The sequence below is a fragment of the Halichondria panicea genome, chromosome 2 (genome assembly GCF_963675165.1).
Source record: "Halichondria panicea chromosome 2, odHalPani1.1, whole genome shotgun sequence".
Lineage (NCBI taxonomy): Eukaryota > Metazoa > Porifera > Demospongiae > Suberitida > Halichondriidae > Halichondria > Halichondria panicea.
This window is the reverse complement of record NC_087378.1, coordinates 7949607-7967268: the sequence shown is the minus strand read 5'-3', so window position 1 is coordinate 7967268 and position 17662 is coordinate 7949607. Positions and strand designations below refer to the sequence as shown.

The 17662-nt window shown below is 41.5% G+C and overlaps 5 protein-coding genes across 5 annotated transcripts; 2 read left to right on the top strand and 3 right to left on the bottom strand.

The window, feature by feature from the left end:
- Positions 1-43: 43 nt before the first annotated feature.
- On the bottom strand, positions 44-11103 carry LOC135331532 (prolyl endopeptidase-like). The gene is made up of 20 exons (XM_064526731.1): positions 10857-11103; positions 10633-10728; positions 10283-10451; positions 8835-8936; positions 8652-8714; positions 8002-8081; positions 7647-7765; positions 7168-7217; positions 6890-6985; positions 3696-3800; positions 3282-3467; positions 2753-2866; positions 2129-2277; positions 1519-1635; positions 982-1077; positions 875-922; positions 720-773; positions 499-655; positions 350-418; positions 44-225 (listed from the first exon to the last, which is right to left on the bottom strand). Exons 1-20 carry the CDS (start codon positions 11048-11050, stop codon positions 163-165), a joined length of 2127 nt encoding a protein of 708 aa, XP_064382801.1. The 5' UTR covers positions 11051-11103; the 3' UTR covers positions 44-162.
- On the top strand, positions 4265-5793 carry LOC135331539 (peptidase inhibitor 16-like). The gene is made up of 5 exons (XM_064526739.1): positions 4265-4509; positions 4607-4867; positions 4984-5114; positions 5332-5429; positions 5592-5793. The coding sequence occupies exons 1-5, from the start codon at positions 4348-4350 to the stop codon at positions 5675-5677; spliced, it is 738 nt and encodes a 245-aa protein (XP_064382809.1). The 5' UTR covers positions 4265-4347; the 3' UTR covers positions 5678-5793.
- Positions 11104-11147: 44 nt separating the features above from the next.
- LOC135331533 (uncharacterized) lies at positions 11148-14081 on the top strand. The gene is made up of 4 exons (XM_064526732.1): positions 11148-12989; positions 13276-13349; positions 13504-13612; positions 13810-14081. The coding sequence occupies exons 1-4, from the start codon at positions 11187-11189 to the stop codon at positions 13864-13866; spliced, it is 2043 nt and encodes a 680-aa protein (XP_064382802.1). The 5' UTR covers positions 11148-11186; the 3' UTR covers positions 13867-14081.
- Positions 13894-17622, bottom strand: LOC135331540 (5'-deoxynucleotidase HDDC2-like). Its single transcript, XM_064526740.1, has 8 exons — positions 17464-17622; positions 17272-17402; positions 16711-16813; positions 16620-16658; positions 14493-14522; positions 14347-14437; positions 14218-14265; positions 13894-14039 (listed from the first exon to the last, which is right to left on the bottom strand). The coding sequence occupies exons 1-8, from the start codon at positions 17587-17589 to the stop codon at positions 13963-13965; spliced, it is 645 nt and encodes a 214-aa protein (XP_064382810.1). The 5' UTR covers positions 17590-17622; the 3' UTR covers positions 13894-13962.
- On the bottom strand, positions 14900-16254 carry LOC135331537 (uncharacterized). Its single transcript, XM_064526737.1, has one exon. The coding sequence runs from the start codon at positions 15924-15926 to the stop codon at positions 15003-15005; it is 924 nt and encodes a 307-aa protein (XP_064382807.1). The 5' UTR covers positions 15927-16254; the 3' UTR covers positions 14900-15002.
- Positions 17623-17662: the final 40 nt, after the last annotated feature.

Genomic DNA, 17662 nt, shown 5'->3' with positions numbered 1-17662 from the left:
CGAGACATGGCCTGGTCTCGAGGCTACTGCTTGAGCACTGTACTTATAAATGCGGTATAAAAATTTTATGGTTTTTTTCAGTTAATAATAAATTAATATTCTCATACTTGATGTGTTATGATAATAAAACCACTCTACAATCTCATGATAAAACGGTTCAGTTCAAGTCCACACGGCTCCCACAGTCTCAGCCACGAATCCATAGATGTCAGCAGTCTCATCAATCTGGACAGTAACAAACAACACATTTAAACCAGACATCTGTATGCATGCATGACACACACGCACACACACGCACACACACGCACACGCACACATGCACGTACATATACAGAGACAAACCACTCACAACTTTAGAGGTGGGTTTTCCAGCGCCATGACCAGCCTTTGTCTCAATCCGGATCATCAATGGGTTTGTCTGCAATGCATGGTATATACTTTCAAACACAGTGTACGGTTTTTGGGGTTTTTTTACACAATATACGTGTCACTCCTGACCTGTTTGGCCACGCCCCTCATGAGATGGTGTAGCTGTGCCATGTACTTGAACGAATGCAAGGGGACAACCCTGTCATCATGGTCTGCTGTCAATAGCAACATGGCCGGATATTGCTGGTTCTCGGGAGGAACAGAAATATTATGGACTGGAGAGTACCTGTATAATTATATACAATCAGAGCAGCTGGTGAAATAATAACAAACTGGTTACTTCAACGTACTTGTATATCCATCCAAAACCATCTTCTTTGTCTGGATTACCAAAATCAGTCACCCTGGAAGCAGTGAGAGATATAAACTACTGAGCAAACAGTAATACGCACTTGTGGTCAGTATATGCAAACACACAATAACAGTAAGCAAGCACTTTTCTTACCAAGCATGCCCGATAGTAAACTTGTGGAACCTCAGCATATCTAGAACTCTGGAATTAAATAATTATGATCAGTCATAAATTTAAAGGGAGTCAACTACTAGACGTACCCGACTTGTGAGATGACACACTTGAATAAGTCTGGCCTCTGGTTAGCACAGGCACACACCAGCAGTCCACCATTGGACCCTCCCATTATGGTCAGCCTGGAAAAAGATACACAAGCAAGTAAGCTAGCTAGTCCATCAGCTCACATTCGGAACTGCTTCAGATTGTACAGTATAATTGTAACACACTATGACTTGGCAGCTAGAATTGACTCAATATACGAACGGACTACCGTATAGCGGGTAATTTTCGTGAGGTAAAATATTCGTTATTTTCGTGGGCAGGCTGACCTCCACGAAATTTTATCGTAGGCGTGGCTTATCTGAACGTAGGAATGCCGTGCAGCCACGAGACTAAACGAAATTTTTTACTCACGAAAACTACTGTTTCTCGAGTTGAACGAATTTTTTACCCCACGAAACTTACTCGCTATACGGTACTGGAAGATAGCTGTACACTTGATATAAAAGGCCTAACCAAATAATATCCATATCAAATATTGGTATAGTATAGTCTGAGAATACTGGTACATGGCTTACTTGTTTGTGGAGGTGTATCCATTGGCAATGAGGTACTCTCCAGCTGCAATGAAATCATCAAACACGTTCTGCTTGCACCCCATCATCCCTCCTTTGTGCCACTGGTCCCCATACTCCCTACAGCAGAGGCACAGCAGCTAACAATACAATTATAGGGAAGTGGTTATCGATAACGGCTTCTGTCAATAGGGGAACTTGCTCTTGCAAGTAAGTATGACCAAATGAATTCTTTTGGCCTATAGCATGCTTTACGATCTTTGAACGGCCATAACTTTAGTTCCGCTGGTCCAATAACGTTAATTTTATGATTTTTTCTGAAAGCTTAGAGAGAGCCCTTTCTGATGATTTGTTAAAATCGAAAGTCAATTTTTGGGCCTATTTTAACAAAAGACCATGGGCTATAGCCCATGGTCTTTTCCCGAAAATAAGAAATTATGGCCTGTTTTAAATTTGGGATTTGATCATACCATCTGAACGAGCTCCTTCTATGCTTTCATAAAATCGTTGAATAATTATTTAGACCATCAAAACTTCAATTCTAGTACTTTATTTATTTTGAAAGGGACCTATAATATGCCTCCAGCAATAGTAACTAGCTCCTCCCACCTACCCGCCTCCCCTGATGTTGGCAATCGCAAAGACTCCACCAAGATGCTGTATGAAGATAAGCCTGCTCGTACTGAATGAGGGGGTAATGGAGATGTTGAACCCTCCGTATCCATACAGCAGAGTGGGGTGAGTGCCATCAAGTGTGAGATCCTGGAGGGGGGGGGTTAGCGGAGTATGACAGAGGAGGGGGGGGTTAGCGGAGTATGACAGAGGAGGGGGGGTTAGCAGAGTATGACAGAGGAGGGGGGGAGGTTAGCAGAGTATGACAGAGGAGGGGGGGAGGTTAGCAGAGTATGACAGAGAAGGGGGGAGGGTTAGCAGAGTATGACAGAGGAGGGGGGGAGGGTTAGCGGAGTATGACAGAGAAGGGGGGAGAGGGTTGTACATCATGTTTAATCTAATCATGAGAGATGTTCACTGATTACACAGACAGCGTAATAGTGATTACAGTCACACATTCTTAACATTATATAATTGCATCGTAACATGAGTACAGGCAAAGTAAATAAACGAAATTCTTCATGGCACCGTTTCTACAAATTCATTACTTTATTGTATACACATGTACATGTATGTACAGTACGATACAAGCATACATGTACATATCAACCAGCTGATAACTGACCTTCTTGTGGACAATGAACATGGGTATGTTGGTGCCATCTTTGCTGGGATAGAAGATCTGCTTGGTGGTGTACTGAGACGCATCAAAACCTTCAACTTTAATCTCACGAAACACCTGAAACAAACATTTTATTGGTTTGGAGTGATTTCAACAATGTTCAGAGTAACTATTGATTTTTGGGGGGAATAGAAGAACACAGATCTAGTCCACCTGGGAAATGGGGCATGTAGAATATGATAACTACTGCAATTGCCATCTTTGATCCTGGACCCACACATCACTGCATACCCAATCATCAACTATTGTACATACATGTATATGTACGTGCAGAATGCTCTTTATAATCCAGACTGTTCAATTTCAACAAAAATGCAGCACACTCCAGCTCTCTGGTGCTCTATCCATGGTAATGATATTACACTGTGGGTACAATGCCACATATCTTCAAGACAAATTAAAGCTATTAGATTTTCAAAAATGGGGCCATCATAATAATTTCTGATGACCTGCTGTGAATAGGAATACTCACGGTTGGGTTTAGTTCATCTTGAGTGAGGTCACAATGGTATATCACTCCAGGTGTGAGGAAGGACATGAAGCTATAGAAGATCTCTGTGTCCTTGAAGCGACCCGAGAAGCTTGTGACAGAGCCCACCTCCAGAGGAAAGTTCTTGATAAAGCTGCCGTCTTGAAGAGAGTAGAGGCTGAGTATCGACTAGGAAGAGAGAGGGGAAGTGGGAGTGAGCGTTACACATCCATTCGTGACACACAATCAATCAATGAACATACAAGCAAACAACACACAGCAAGTGGACAATAACTCATAAATTAAATTACTGAAGTACATAGAATTTCATTGTCCTGATTGACCCAAATTCCTTAAGTAAAACAATAATAGCTGCTCAAATAGTTGAGAATGAGTAGTAGCTAGGTGTAGGTGTACCTTGACATCACTGAGGTAGCAGAGCACTAGTTTAGTGGTGTTGACACATGCTGCCCACTCCAACACGTCCTTGGGGTGCTCTGAAACGAGGGTCACCCAACTATCCTGTGGTGTGTGTGTGTGTGGGTGTGTGGTGTGTGTGATGTGTGGGGTAGATGAAACACTCTAAGAACACCAATGATAAGATATCAAAGAGAGCTACAGAATAAACTTTTTGCTTAAAATTCCAATTATACATAATGTATTTATAGAGTGAAACATAGCACAAACATAATAATGTAGCCGCACAGTCATGTGGTTATTATTATAGAAACCACTAGCATACATGTAGACTACACCAGCACATCATATGCCAGCCACACTCTGTTAGCAGCCATTACAGACAACCTGTCCCCTCCAATCATAGCACCTAGTGAATGGAGCTACAGCTGGATACATCACGAGTGAACCTGATCACACACAAATTAATCTTCACACAATACCTCACATTCAAGCCACACATGCGACTACAGACACCAAAGTAACGGATATTTGCATACAGCACAACACTTGGGAACTCAATAAAAGCTCACAGCTCCTTCAGAAGCACCCAGAATAGCTAACCAGTCAGTATCTTAAAGAGTACCACCCGAAATAAGCAAACCAAGAAGAGATGGCTACCAAGATGTTGCTAGGAATCGTGGCTTTGGTGGCAGCGCTGGCAGTTGCCCCAAGCAAGGCTTATCTTACTGACGACCAGAAGGAAGAGCTGCTTAATGCTCACAACTTTTACAGGAGCAGAGTCAGCCCTATTGCTACAAATATGGCAAGACTGGTAAGAGAGTATACAGGACATACATAGATGCGAAGCTTACTGTGAAGACTTATATATATTTTCTTGATTTTATTCTCACTGTTTCGAAACCGTACAGAAATGGGACACTAACCTTGAGCTATTGGGCCAATTCTATTCAGTCGAGTGCATGATCGAGCCAAACGAGAGGAAACACGAGCAGTCAACAGATTACGACTATGTGGGGGAGATTTTGGACGGCTCTGGCAACTACACCATCAACCTCACCGCGATGGTGTTTAATTGGTTCTTCGAGGGACGAGACTACAACTTCAACAGTGCTGCCTGCGTTGATGAGGATGGGGAAGAAGCTGAAGAAGGCTGTGAGAGATACCTACAGGTGAGGTATCTAGGAAATCATAACCTTAGAACTAAGTGCAGATTTTTGTCTTCTTTCTATAATTTTTGTATACAAGAGCAGAGTGCATTTCAGCTATTGTGTATGTGTGTGTGCAGTTGACGTGGGCTCAGACACGTGTGATGGGCTGTGGAGGGTATCGATGTGAGGAGATCATGGGGCTGGAAGAAGATGACAACGGAGATGAAGATGCAACAGCTCTTATGGTCGCCTGTTACTATGGCCCTGGGTGAGTTGATACAGTAACACAGGCAGATATACGTACTTACAGCCACAAGTGGTAAAAATTATAGCTGTAGTACAGAACAGAAGCTAGTATTGTCCTCTAGAGTAATTTTCTTACTGGGTCACGTTGCCTGGGAGTAATACAGAATGTAGAGTTATAAAAGTCTTTTTCAAATCTATAATTATATCATGCTATGACCCTATCCACCCTTTTCTCTCAGAGGTGGAGCTTCAGGTGAGACCCCATATCAAACTGGGAGTCAAGCTTGCTCCAGTTGTCCCGGTGATCTTCCCGACTGTGACGAAAGGAAGCTTTGCTGTACGTGAGCTATACAATAGTTGACCATACCTGTGCCCTTGCTAACCACATCTATAAGCCTCAATCTAATTAGTGCATACATAGATAGATTCTAGGCTATAGACCATGTTCCTATAATTATACTGATACACTGTCTCTAAATTGCTATAATTATATCTACAGACAACGGTGGTGCAGGCCAAACTGTGGCACATGTTTCCATAGTGATGACACTAATGGTCATGGGTGTAATATCATCCATTCTCTAGTCAGTCAGTCAGTCAGAATATGTGTGACAATGTTTCAAGGAATTTGTAGCCTATAGATACACTTTTTGAACAAAGAAAATTCTCATGTATGCCATATATCAATTGTTTTAAATGAATGCTTATACTTATTTATATCCCGTTGCTACGTTGTTGCCAAGTGCAATATGCAGCATATTGCACTGACCGCAAAGTCATAATGCACTAACCACAAAACGCCCCTCTGGCATTAGACAGACAATTAAATTAAAATTAAATTAATACGCATGAGAAATAACAAGTATCAAAGTATGTCCAGCCATGCAGGAATGAATGTTCAGCACTGCTGGAGTTTCTTCTTGCAACCATGCAGGTTTTAAAATTGTCCAAGATTCATTTTGTGGAAGATTCTGTGTTCCTAGATCGACCTAGTCCTCGACCTCGTGATGCATGTCAATTCTGCTTCACTGTAGCACTAGAAGTGGCTCTTTTTGCTGGGGGCTTGAGCTGTTTTGCAGCAGTGTAGAAGCGAGCTTTCTTGGCTTGGTTATGAGGCCGAGCGTAGACCAGCAGCTAATACATGTATTCACTGAGTAGTGGGGTGGGGCTGTTTCTTTGCAGCAGTAAGTGGGGCGGGGCTGTTTTGCAGCACCAGAAGTGGTGGGGCTGTTTTGCAGATTTCAGCGTTGGAACTCCAACAATTTTGTGTCAAGCCATTCGTCGGTCATGCCAATCTTATACGCTGCAGATACTGGCGTCTAGAAGAGAGAAGAGATGGAGCTGTGTCTAGAGTTGTCTCTGTCTTTTTTTGTGCAGTTTATATTGTGTTACTAGGACAGTGTTATGTTGCTATGCCCTCGGGATATAAACTAGTTATAACACGTGCACTCAGGATGCATGGCATATATTGCACTCAGCCCTCGGGGCTGGCGCCCTCGTGCTTCAATGCAATATATTCCATACATCCCTTGTGCCAGTGTTATAACTATAACTTAATTTTTTGTGCTATTGAATATTCCAGTGATAACGGGAGTAAATGAATCATGAGAAATTATAGTTTTATCATGAACTCATAACTTAGACCACCACTATAGACAATGATTCTGGAACATAAGATTGCATGAAGCTAGGACAGATAAAATCCTCCACCTTTATTAACCCACTTTGTACTGATTTAAAAATTAAACAGCTAATTCAAAACGTTCTTAATTTCAAGAGTGTACCGAGGACAGTTACCTTTGTGGGTTGTGTGATGTCAATATTCACGAGGCGATATCGTGGAGCTTCAAAGTCGGTCTTGAACGTAAACACGGTGCCATGGTTACAGATGAACTGATTGTAAAATGTGTGCATTTAAAGCGACAGTCATAATAAGAAACACTGAAAGAACTTGAAAGGAGGTATCGTTTTCTAAACAGAGGAGTATCTAAGATGGTAATTACGGCACATTAAATACCAGCAATTTGTATATAATTATAATATCGCTTGATAATTACTAAGTATTCTAAACTCACATCCCAGGATGCATCAAAATCATCAATCAGTTTCTCCATGTTCAAAGGTCCTGCAAATACAAAGAGACAATGTATGATAAACTCATTATTATACTCAATAAACACAAACAACCTTCACCGTAATATCTACACCCTACGTGTGTGGGTGGGTGTGCTTGTATTACAATCAGCGGCCAATCAAATCAACAACGCTTCTTGAAATAGGTGTACAATAACTAACTATTGAGCGTAATTCACACCATAACATAATTATCATGATAATGAGATCACAAAGTATTGTATTACGGTCTCTCTTACATGCATACATTTTTTCTTCCGTGAAAAATGTACGGAAATGGTAGAGTATTAAAAACATGGCCCTCGTTCTAACTACACCAGAAGCTTCATTGTCAGAAGACTATATAACACATTAGCTAGTTACAGTTGACGATGTTACAGAAGTTACTGTCAGCACAGTTGCATAATGCTATGAGACTGACCAGTGATCTGTTGTCCTGGTAACTGCTCCAGGTCCGAGTAATAGAGCTTGTTCCGAGGTTCCGCCCCTCTCGACACGTATAGGATAACATAGCGACCACAATCACTCACTTCCACGGAGCTACATCAACACAAACAATGGCTGCAGTAAGGACTACACACACAAAAAGCTGCAATTAAGGAAAATAAGTCATGTCGTTGGTCGTTGGGTAGACTTTAATACATAATTTATTTTATTTTATTGCCTTTAATTATTGTAATAAGAGGCTGATAACTATGACAATGTAGTGTGTACATAGCTATGCATAGTCAGGTGATGCCGTGTGTAGGAGGTTGCTATAGCAAGAAATGTCTTACAAGAGCCAGTCCCTGTGTTCGAGGTCCTGGTAACAGAGGGCGTCCTCTGACTGAGGGGATCCCACCACATGGTAGTACACCTGTAGGGGGTGTGGTCACAGAGACACAAATATGACAGTATACCCCCACTAGATGTATCAGAGCACAAACCAATGCAGCCTAATAGAGCAAAATTAATGTCGCACATAAGGAGACTTAGAAAAAACGAAGGGGACCTAACCCTAGCGTTAAATACAGCATCTTTGAACGACCATAACTTTTGTTCCGTTAGTCCAAAAACGCAAATTTTATGATTTTCTGAAAGTTTAGAGAGAGGCCATTCAGAAAATGTGCTAAAACCAAAAGTCTATTTTGGGCCTGCTTTTAACAAAATACCATGCATGGTCTTTTCTCAAAAATAGAAAATTATTGCCTGTTCCAAATTTGGTATTTGAACATACCATCTGAACGAGCTCCTTCTAAGCTTTCAGAAAATCAGGAAATTGTTGAATTTGAACCATCAGAACTCTAGTTACAGAGCCAACTCTTATTAAGTAAGGGAAACGCTACTACATGCTATAAATACATTACTTTTGTCTAATTAAACATATGTGGGTGTGATAGTCACAATAGAGCAGTGGCCACAATGAGGCTGTTGTTGGGCAGCTGACCTTGTGGTCCAGCACTTGAGTCGTCTCCGTCCCCTCAGACTCTGTCACAACCTCAGGATATCTCTGGATATGGTTTGTATATCAGGCATAGTACACAGACGTACAATTACACACAAAAAGACAAAAATAATGCATAGATGTAGCTAAAGTCTTATTGGCTATAAGACTGCCATGAAGCGATACCTGATAGAAGAAGCCTTTGTTGTCATGTGTCCAAGCAATGGAGGAGAATTTGACCCACTTGAGCTCATCTCCCTGGTTCTCTTTAGTGGAGACTTGCATCACCTGATGGTGTGTGGTGTGTGGGGGGTAGTGATACAGGTATGTGTGTGGGGGGGGGTAGTGATACAGCTGTGTGTGTGTGTGTGGGGGGGGGGTAATACAGTCAAACAAGCACTTTAGGTGGAAAATTTGCCGTGCTGACAAGAGAGTGGCATACCAGACATACATGTAATTATATTGGAGACTTGCTGTTAGTAACTATAATTATCACTAGCTCCCTGGAGCATTGTCTGAGCAATGGTAGCCACACACACAGTACTGCTGGTGTCGTAATCTGATCAAGAACTATTGCAGATTTGGTGAACAATTCCCAGAGATAGTGGGAGGAAATGTATCGGAAACATAGCAGATACAAAATAGGGTTTATAGTGCATGCAGGAAATACATGTGTACGGTTGGTTTGCATAACATGCTCTTCCTTGTGTGCAATAGTGCTGTATCCATAATGAGCTTAAATCAACGAATGTCTAGAGACAGTCTTGTACAGAGAGTGGGGGTATGACCTTGGTTAGTACAAGAACATGTACGAGTGTGGGGGGACCTCCTCTAGTACAAGCATTGACACTGGAACCATGTCAACAACATTCCAGGAAGCATGTCTCTGACTCTTGCCCCATTAACCTCTCAACACTTTGTTACAGCTATCAACAGACTGTCATAATCGTAAAGCAGTATATAAATAGGTGATTAAGAGTTTTTAGCAATAATAAAATAAATATCCTAAATACCTTAAGGTGACATATTTTCACAGGTAGATTTGTTTGCGTTTTTACAGTTTTGTACATTTTGCGGTATAATTTTTGCGAAAATGTCGATCTGGATACATTAATTTAAACAAGAGGGCGGCCAATTATTTGCGAGTACTAATTTTTGCAATTTTACTCTCATTCGCAGAAATAGCAGAAATTAATACACGCGAAAATATGTCACCTTAAGGTAGCTAAAGAGCAGTCAGTCAGTCACAAGTACTAGTATTCGGCCCCAAAAACTAACATTTACCAAACCAAAGAAAGCATGTGCACAAAACACAATTTATTAAATCCCCCATCTTGATGATACCACACACAGAGCACCACCTCATTACCCCCCACCTTGATGGTACCACACACAGAGCACCACCTCATTACCCCCCACCTTGATGATACCACACACAGAGCACCACCTCATTACCCCCCACCTTGATGGTACCACACACAGAGCACCACCTCATTACCCCCCACCTTGATGATACCACACACAGAGCACCACCTCATTACCCCCCACCTTCATGGTACCACACACAGAGCACCACCTCATTACCCCCCACCTTGATGGTACCACACACAGAGCACCACCTCATTGCCCCCCACCTTGATGGTGTTCCAGTCAGAGCCACTCTCACTCAGACCGTATGCAAACAGTTCCCCATCTTCTGAGAACTGTGACATACTGAGTGCCACTGTGCCATCATCAGAGAGAAGGTTAGGATCCAAGAACACCTCTGCCTCTGCCTCCAATGAGGACTGCACATAGTAGACACTGTGTGTAGAGAGAGGGGGTGAGAGGGTACAGGTTATACTGATTGACCTGTAGTATGGGGGACAGTGGGGGAAGAGTGGGTATGTTGGGGGAAAGGAGAGTGTGTGGGACAGTGGGTACTAGGTGTTGCTATAGCAATCTTTCTCTATTATTAAATAAATGGTGTATGTATTTCACAGACCTTTGGTTTTGAAGACCTGTGTTGTATCGGTAGAAGTAGCGAGTTCCTCTCTTGAAAGGTGCAGAGTACTTTGGATAGTTATACAAATCAGTCATCCTGGAAATTAATTAAAAATTAACGAGGTATATATAATTGTTGAAAATGTCCAATGTTAGTTAGTGTGTCAATTACGTGTATAATAAATTGTTATCATTTCCCACTCGACTATTGCATTCATCTCAGACCTGGCATGGAACTTGTTTCTGACTGGACAGCTGGCGAGGTATGGTTGACTGATTTCGTTCTGAGCCTTAACAAATCCCTGAGTCTCTTCACTGTCTGGGTCTTCCAGCCATCTGTAAGGATCGGGTACACTGGTCCCAAAGTGAGTCTCACCCAAGCTCTCATCTCTTCTGGGGCAAGGATAGTTCTTAGCCATTGTTAGTAATTAATGTTGATGTGGTCTACTACTTCCTTTGCCATGTGTATGTTATTGCGCATGCGCACTAAGTGTTATGTTTACTACATAATGAGTTTTGCTATCTGCTTGCATAGTTAATTGCTAAGAATTTAGAATGTCCAGTAGTTCCCCAAAATCAGGCAAGAAGAGTAGTGGAATTCTAGCCTTTGTGAAAAGAAGAAAATCAAGAAAAGAAAAACCACAAGATTCAGCTCCTAGCCAATTGCAACCACCAGAACAAATTGTGCAAGAAGTTCCAATTCTAGAAGAAGAAGCTACAGCAATGACTGATACAAAGAGCCAGGAAGATTTAAGCAGGCAGCTAGCGGAGGCATTTGAGGACCTAGATCTAGCAGAATCGAAAATCGAAGAAGATACGAAAAAGATTCAAGCCTTAGAAAATCAGATCGACACCTTGCACAAGAAGTCTTCCAAATTGGAATCAAAGGTTTTGGAAATGGAAAAAGTTAGTGCAGAGCTTGACGATGCTTCGTTTGATGCTGCACAAGAGTTCCAGTACAAGAAACAAATCGAAGAGCTGCAAGAACAACTTGAGGAGAGAAAGAATCTCGAGCAGCAGTTGTCTGACACCAAACTGGAGTTACAGGAGATCGGAGCACAATACGATACTGTGAAGTTCCAGCAACAGAGAAGCACCACACGTGACAAAATGAAGTCTCTTTCAGAGGAGAAAAGCTCAAGAGAAGAAGTGATACGTCTGCAAAAAGACCTTAGAGGTGTCGAGCGTCAACTAAAACAACAACAGGCCACTTATGAAGCAAAGCTAAAGGCAAATCAAGACAGCATACAAAGAGTTCAGGACAAGAACAAAGCAATACAAAAGAGGTGTGATGAGATGGAGAAAGAGCGATTGCAACTAAAAGTTGAAAGGAGTCGACTTGAGAAGAAGCTTGAAAAAAGTGGCTCTTACGCTGAGCAGAAAAGAATTAAAACTGAACAGGAGGCTGCTGAGATGGAGGTGCAGAATATAAAAAGAAAGCATGCCAAGTTGGAGAAACGCCTGTCCATGTCCACTCAAATGCTTGACATGATTGGCCAAGGTAGTTCCCTCATGCTGGATAGAAATGGCGACAGTAGTACTAGTCCTATCAGTGAATTATCTCCCTCCTCTTCGGGATTTGCGTCTCCCGTACCAACCATGACCCTCTCAGAGGCGAGGATTGACAATCTTGAGAGAGAGCTATATCAGCTAGAGCAAACACTCACAATGACAAACGAGGAAAACCAGAACTTAAAAGGCAGAGCCGCCACAGCTGAGAGGAATGTCGAAAACCTTACAAAGAGACTGAAAGAAATCGACAGTGAACTCTTTCATGAGAAGGAGGCAAACAGTTCGCTAGAGATGGAAGCCGATACACTTCGACAGCAAGCAACCACTCCGACTTCACCTATAGCTATAGGGGACGACAACTCACTTGAAACTCGATTCAAGAAATTAGAAAAAGAAACTCAACAAAGTGAAATCAGATTCCGAGTGAAAGAAAAAGACTTGTGGGCGACGATTGAAGCTCAAAAACGGCAGATCTCAGAGCTTGAAATAGAGAAGATTACTTTAGAAGAGCGCTTACTTGAAGATGAAGCAACTGATGTTGAAGATGATGATTCACAAAACAAACCCTCCGCCGGCTCAATAAATCGAATAGAAGAACTGGAACAACAACTACACTTTTTTAAAGTAGATAACGAAGAACTCAGGGCCGAAATAGAAAAACTTCAGGCTGAAGCTAGAGAGATAATGGAATCCTTGGAAGCCGAGCTAGGTGACTCAACCGATGGTGGGCAGAGTAATTTGATCCAACAGAATGCAGATATGAAAAAGACACTAGAAGATAAGTCAGAGCAGTATGTGGAAACCATCCGTGAAATTGCTCGTCTCAAAAACATCATTGAAGATCAGGTAACATGTTGTTCTCTTTTCTATTACGACCCTTATTCAGCATGCATGGTTAAAAAAATTACCTAACGAGCTGGATGATTACTCCAACAAACCTTGCTATAAGTATATGGTATGCATACATCATGCAATGCATAGCCCTTGCATTTGCAGAACATGAGATACTCCCCCTAATGTATTGATAGCCTATTAGATACTCCTACAGTGGGATACTGTTTACACAGTGCACAACAACTGCACTGTTTTCACAAGACATTGTACATGTACGTACATTCTTTATCAATTGCAGGAGAATGAAATGACTTTCTTGAAAGCCACCCAAGAATACAGATCTCGTATAGATCCAGAGAAAGAAGTGATGAGGTAAAAGTGCTGTCTCTATTCAGTTCTTGCAAAATTAAGCATTTTTCACACAATGAACGAAATAATTATAGCCACTGCATGCCATAGCTATACATATGTACCTACGTTACATAGCCTCGGGCACATATATTACGTAATCCCATTACACATGCAGCAATGGAAAAGTTACACCAGACCAGCAGCCAGAGGGGCCAAAGAAAACGTCTGGAGATGTGAAGAAGAAGCGTACTGTGAAGATCATTGCAGCAAAGGGCAAAGATGACGTAAGTCTTGTGATAATAGTATACAAAACATTCTTAAAGCGCGTTCAATATAATTTCTTTGAGGCACAATACATAGTTAACATAATTACAGTCTTAATTAGAGATATCTGTACGATATCTATACGATATCTATACATTATTGTGGACAAAATCAACATCTGATTTTTGTTTATTGTATCTACTGCATTGTTGTATAGGGTGAAGCAAGCACTAAGAAAGCTCCCCTGACGAAGAAGAAGCCCAAAAAGAACTGAAGGAGGCGACCGAACACATTACACACACTTCTTCTGAATTTCATTATTTGTAATTTTAGTGCACATCAAAAGGATAAGGTTGACATCGTACACATATCAAACACTGTTAGAATCGTTTCTAGTTGCTATCAATTGTTCCACCCACTTCCTGACTTCTGGGTGTTGAAATTTGCCTGTACATGTGTATATAGAAGAAAATAATTATTGGCACAAAATGGTTAGCAGGGAAAAATACATAACATTTCATAGCATTTCATAGCAAGACTATCTAGGCCTGGCTCTCTTTACCAGTTAAGGGGGAAGCACGCATTCCTGCCATTTGATGTCATGGTTGTGCATGTATGCTATTACCTTCTGTACTGTCAAAAAATTCTTGCAGTCCTTTCGGTTTCCCCTCAGCTGTTAGGATTAGAAGCTTTGACTTTACACCATGCACATACTGATTCACTAGTAACATTACATGCTGTCACAAACGCTTACCTTTTTCATATTCATACGCTTGAAATATCATATCGAACTTGTCAAGGTCTTTCACAACGATTGCCTCAGGGCTCTTCCCATCTTCGTATTCCTGTAAAAAAAAAAAAACATGGAATGTGTGCACATGCACACTTTGCTAGCCTAACCTGCCATAGCTGGTACATCTCCTCCCCAACCTGTACATGTGCATGACAGAGAAAGAGACAGTTTAATAGAGCATCTTTGCACGGCCATAACTTCAGTTACGTTGGTCCAATAACGTCATTTTCTGAAAGCTTAGAAAGATACAATTCATATGATGTGTTTAAATCCAAAAGTTCGTTGGGGTCATTTTCGGCCTTGGACCATGGTATGGCCAAATTGGCAAATACTGTTATCTCTCAAATATGAACTTTAATGACACCATTTGAAATGTCTCTTTCTAAGCTTTCAGAAAATCAGAAAATCGTTGAAGTTGGATCCACGAAATTACAAGTTATGGCAGCTGAAAGAATCCCTCTGTGCACGTACATGCATAGATTTGCCATAAGCATTGCAGCCAAACCAACAATTACAATCACATCATACAAATTTATCAAATCAATGTGAAATATAATAAAATAATCTGACACAAATCAATCCAACTACGAGCTTTTTAACTGCAACAACTAATCTGTCTATCCAAGTATTCCAGTTAATAAACTAGACAGTTTGCCAGAAGTGACGTCGCCCATACTTGACAAGATGCCTATAACCCTCTTTACCAGATGTCGTCTATACCATTTCAGTAGACCAGAGATAGTGACAAAGTCGCCATCTTTGAAGCACAAAAACACATTCGGTGATGACTCTCCGTTGTCTACTTTCACAACCTTTAATCCTTTAAATTCCTCACAAACTAGTACATTTTCAACTCGTGTTTCCAAAAATGCCTGGGCGTAATTACCGTGCACCCAGAAGGGGAACTGTAACAGAAACTCTCGGATATCACTGAATGATACGCATGACCAGTCTGGTAGTTGAAGGAGAGACGACAAAGCAATGAGTAGTAGCCCCAAAAGATTATCAACTCCGGTCAGAAAAGACGGAAAAGGGAAGGTGAGTTCGAAGCGACAAGTTGCAGCACCACACCTGACAGCGTCTTTGCATGATACAATCGTTTTTGGACCATTCAGCAGCTCAGCCAAATCCAATTTGTCGATTAAATTCAACTTTCCATTGTTGTATTCTTCGTGCACTATAACAGACGAGCAACATTTGGAGAGAGTGATAGGAGACAGATCGTTTAGTGCGAGTAAAAGATCTTCCTTCCAGTTGTTATTCTCAGAGAACAGACCATCAAAAGTGAATCCCGTGACTAATACTTGTTCTCGAAACTGGTGTTGAAATGTTCTTTCGAAGTGCTCTTCAGCGATGTCAAGAGAATGGTGGTAGAGGGAAAAGTGCTTCTGAAACTGAGCATATTTGAGCAATAATAGCTGAGCAGGGCATTGAAAGCTGTATGGTACATGAGGCAGCCTCAAGGTTGTATCAAGAGTAGGGGTCAGGCTGCGAGACAAGGAGGTCTTGGATGATTCATTTTCTGTTTCAGTTGTCATCATAAAAGCCACAAATCTTGAAACTGAGGACTACTAATCTTATTCCTGAGAGTGTAGAGGTGATGCTAAGTAATTGCACTGCGGGTATAACTGTACAGCTAGCTAGACACTTATAGCTTGACCATGTGATGCTCTATCTGAAATAGAATCATACCAGTACAAGTTACTATGTGTACTCAACAATACAGGTTACACTAATTAATATTCTGTCAAGAATTAGGGAAACATTATAATTATGACTACGCAATATTTTACAGCAGGATTCAGCATCCCCTATAGAAGCCATGTTCCCAAGCCATTAGCCAAGCTCATATTTCCGGACCTTTATCAACATCTGTTACATAACAAGATTCTCTGGAGAGCACTCAACCTGTGTGTGTTGGTGTAATTAGCAAGTGTATTGCTGGCACATGATAGGACATTTGTTCTCTTTCCCCATGGCCTAGATTGTAATGATCACAAATGGGACGTTACTTTAGAAAGCCACATCGATCAGATCGAGTGCTTTCGTCGCCTTTCGAGGATCGCCTACAAGTTTCAAGTAGAGGTATAATGCATTATTTTCCAAGCACTGTTTTATAAGCAGTTAAAACAGCCCATGAAAGTGTCTAGTTTTTTCTCCTACCACACGCACGCACACACACACCAATCATTCTACGCGCATGCACAGGGTAATAGTACTGATGCCTTACTTACCTGATCAGGTACTAGGGTCTTTATTTTTAGCATTCCCTCCTGAAAACGACAGAATTAGAATAGACAGCTGCTAATAATTCTCTTAACTTACATTCTCCATTCTGCATTTCTCCTCTTTGCTCACTCCATCGAAAGGTGTGATGTCACCAACTAAGGACTCGGCAAGGTCATGAACTAGGGACATTCTGATGCACCTGAGAGGGTATAAATGATGACGAAAGGCTGGAAGGTTTTGCACTGCAACAGGCTAGGGAGGTCAGCAATTGGAATTGCATTTGGAAAAGTTAGGCTAGTGTTGACGCTCTCTCATGCTGTTTAAATCACAAGCAAGAGGCTTATTATTTATAAGAGAAGTAGACAGCTAAGAATGTACATTGTTATTGTAGATGCTCCAAGGTAAACACAGTAGATTCCAGCTGTTTAGTGGACTAGACTAGAATGCACTATTGTATCAACAAATAAGGTACTTCCCTTCGATCACAAGTGCATAATTTATTATTACAACTGCCATGTGTGTGTGTGTGTGTGTGTGTGTATGTGTGTGTGTGTGTGTGTGTGTGTGTGTGTGTGTGCGTGTGTGCGTGTGTGTGTGTGTGTGTGCGTGTGCGTGTGTGTGTGTGTGTGTGTGTGTGTGTGTGGGCATTGAAGTCACCTTTCTCTATTAAGAGCAGGATCTACCGTGTCCACAAACAGAAATGACATCAACGACATCCTATACATGTGCGAAGCTACGCTCTCTGGTTCAACAATATCCCTCCGTACCCATCCTGTTCTCTTTAAGTGCTGTTGTGTGGACGAAAAAAAAGTTGTTAAATAATTAATGCATTGGTCTGTTCTATCCTACCTTTAGCTTTCCAATGAGCTCAAAAAACCCAAAAAGGCCTCCGCTGGTTACCTGTTTCTCTGCCATTGCATTGACGACCGTGTGCCGTGTGCACTGAGTAAACTCCCAAACACATTCCTTTTGCATAGGCTCTACACGTGTTGTAAGCCCACAACATTCCACAGCCCACTTTCCCACAGTCGCAGTATAACAGGTCATG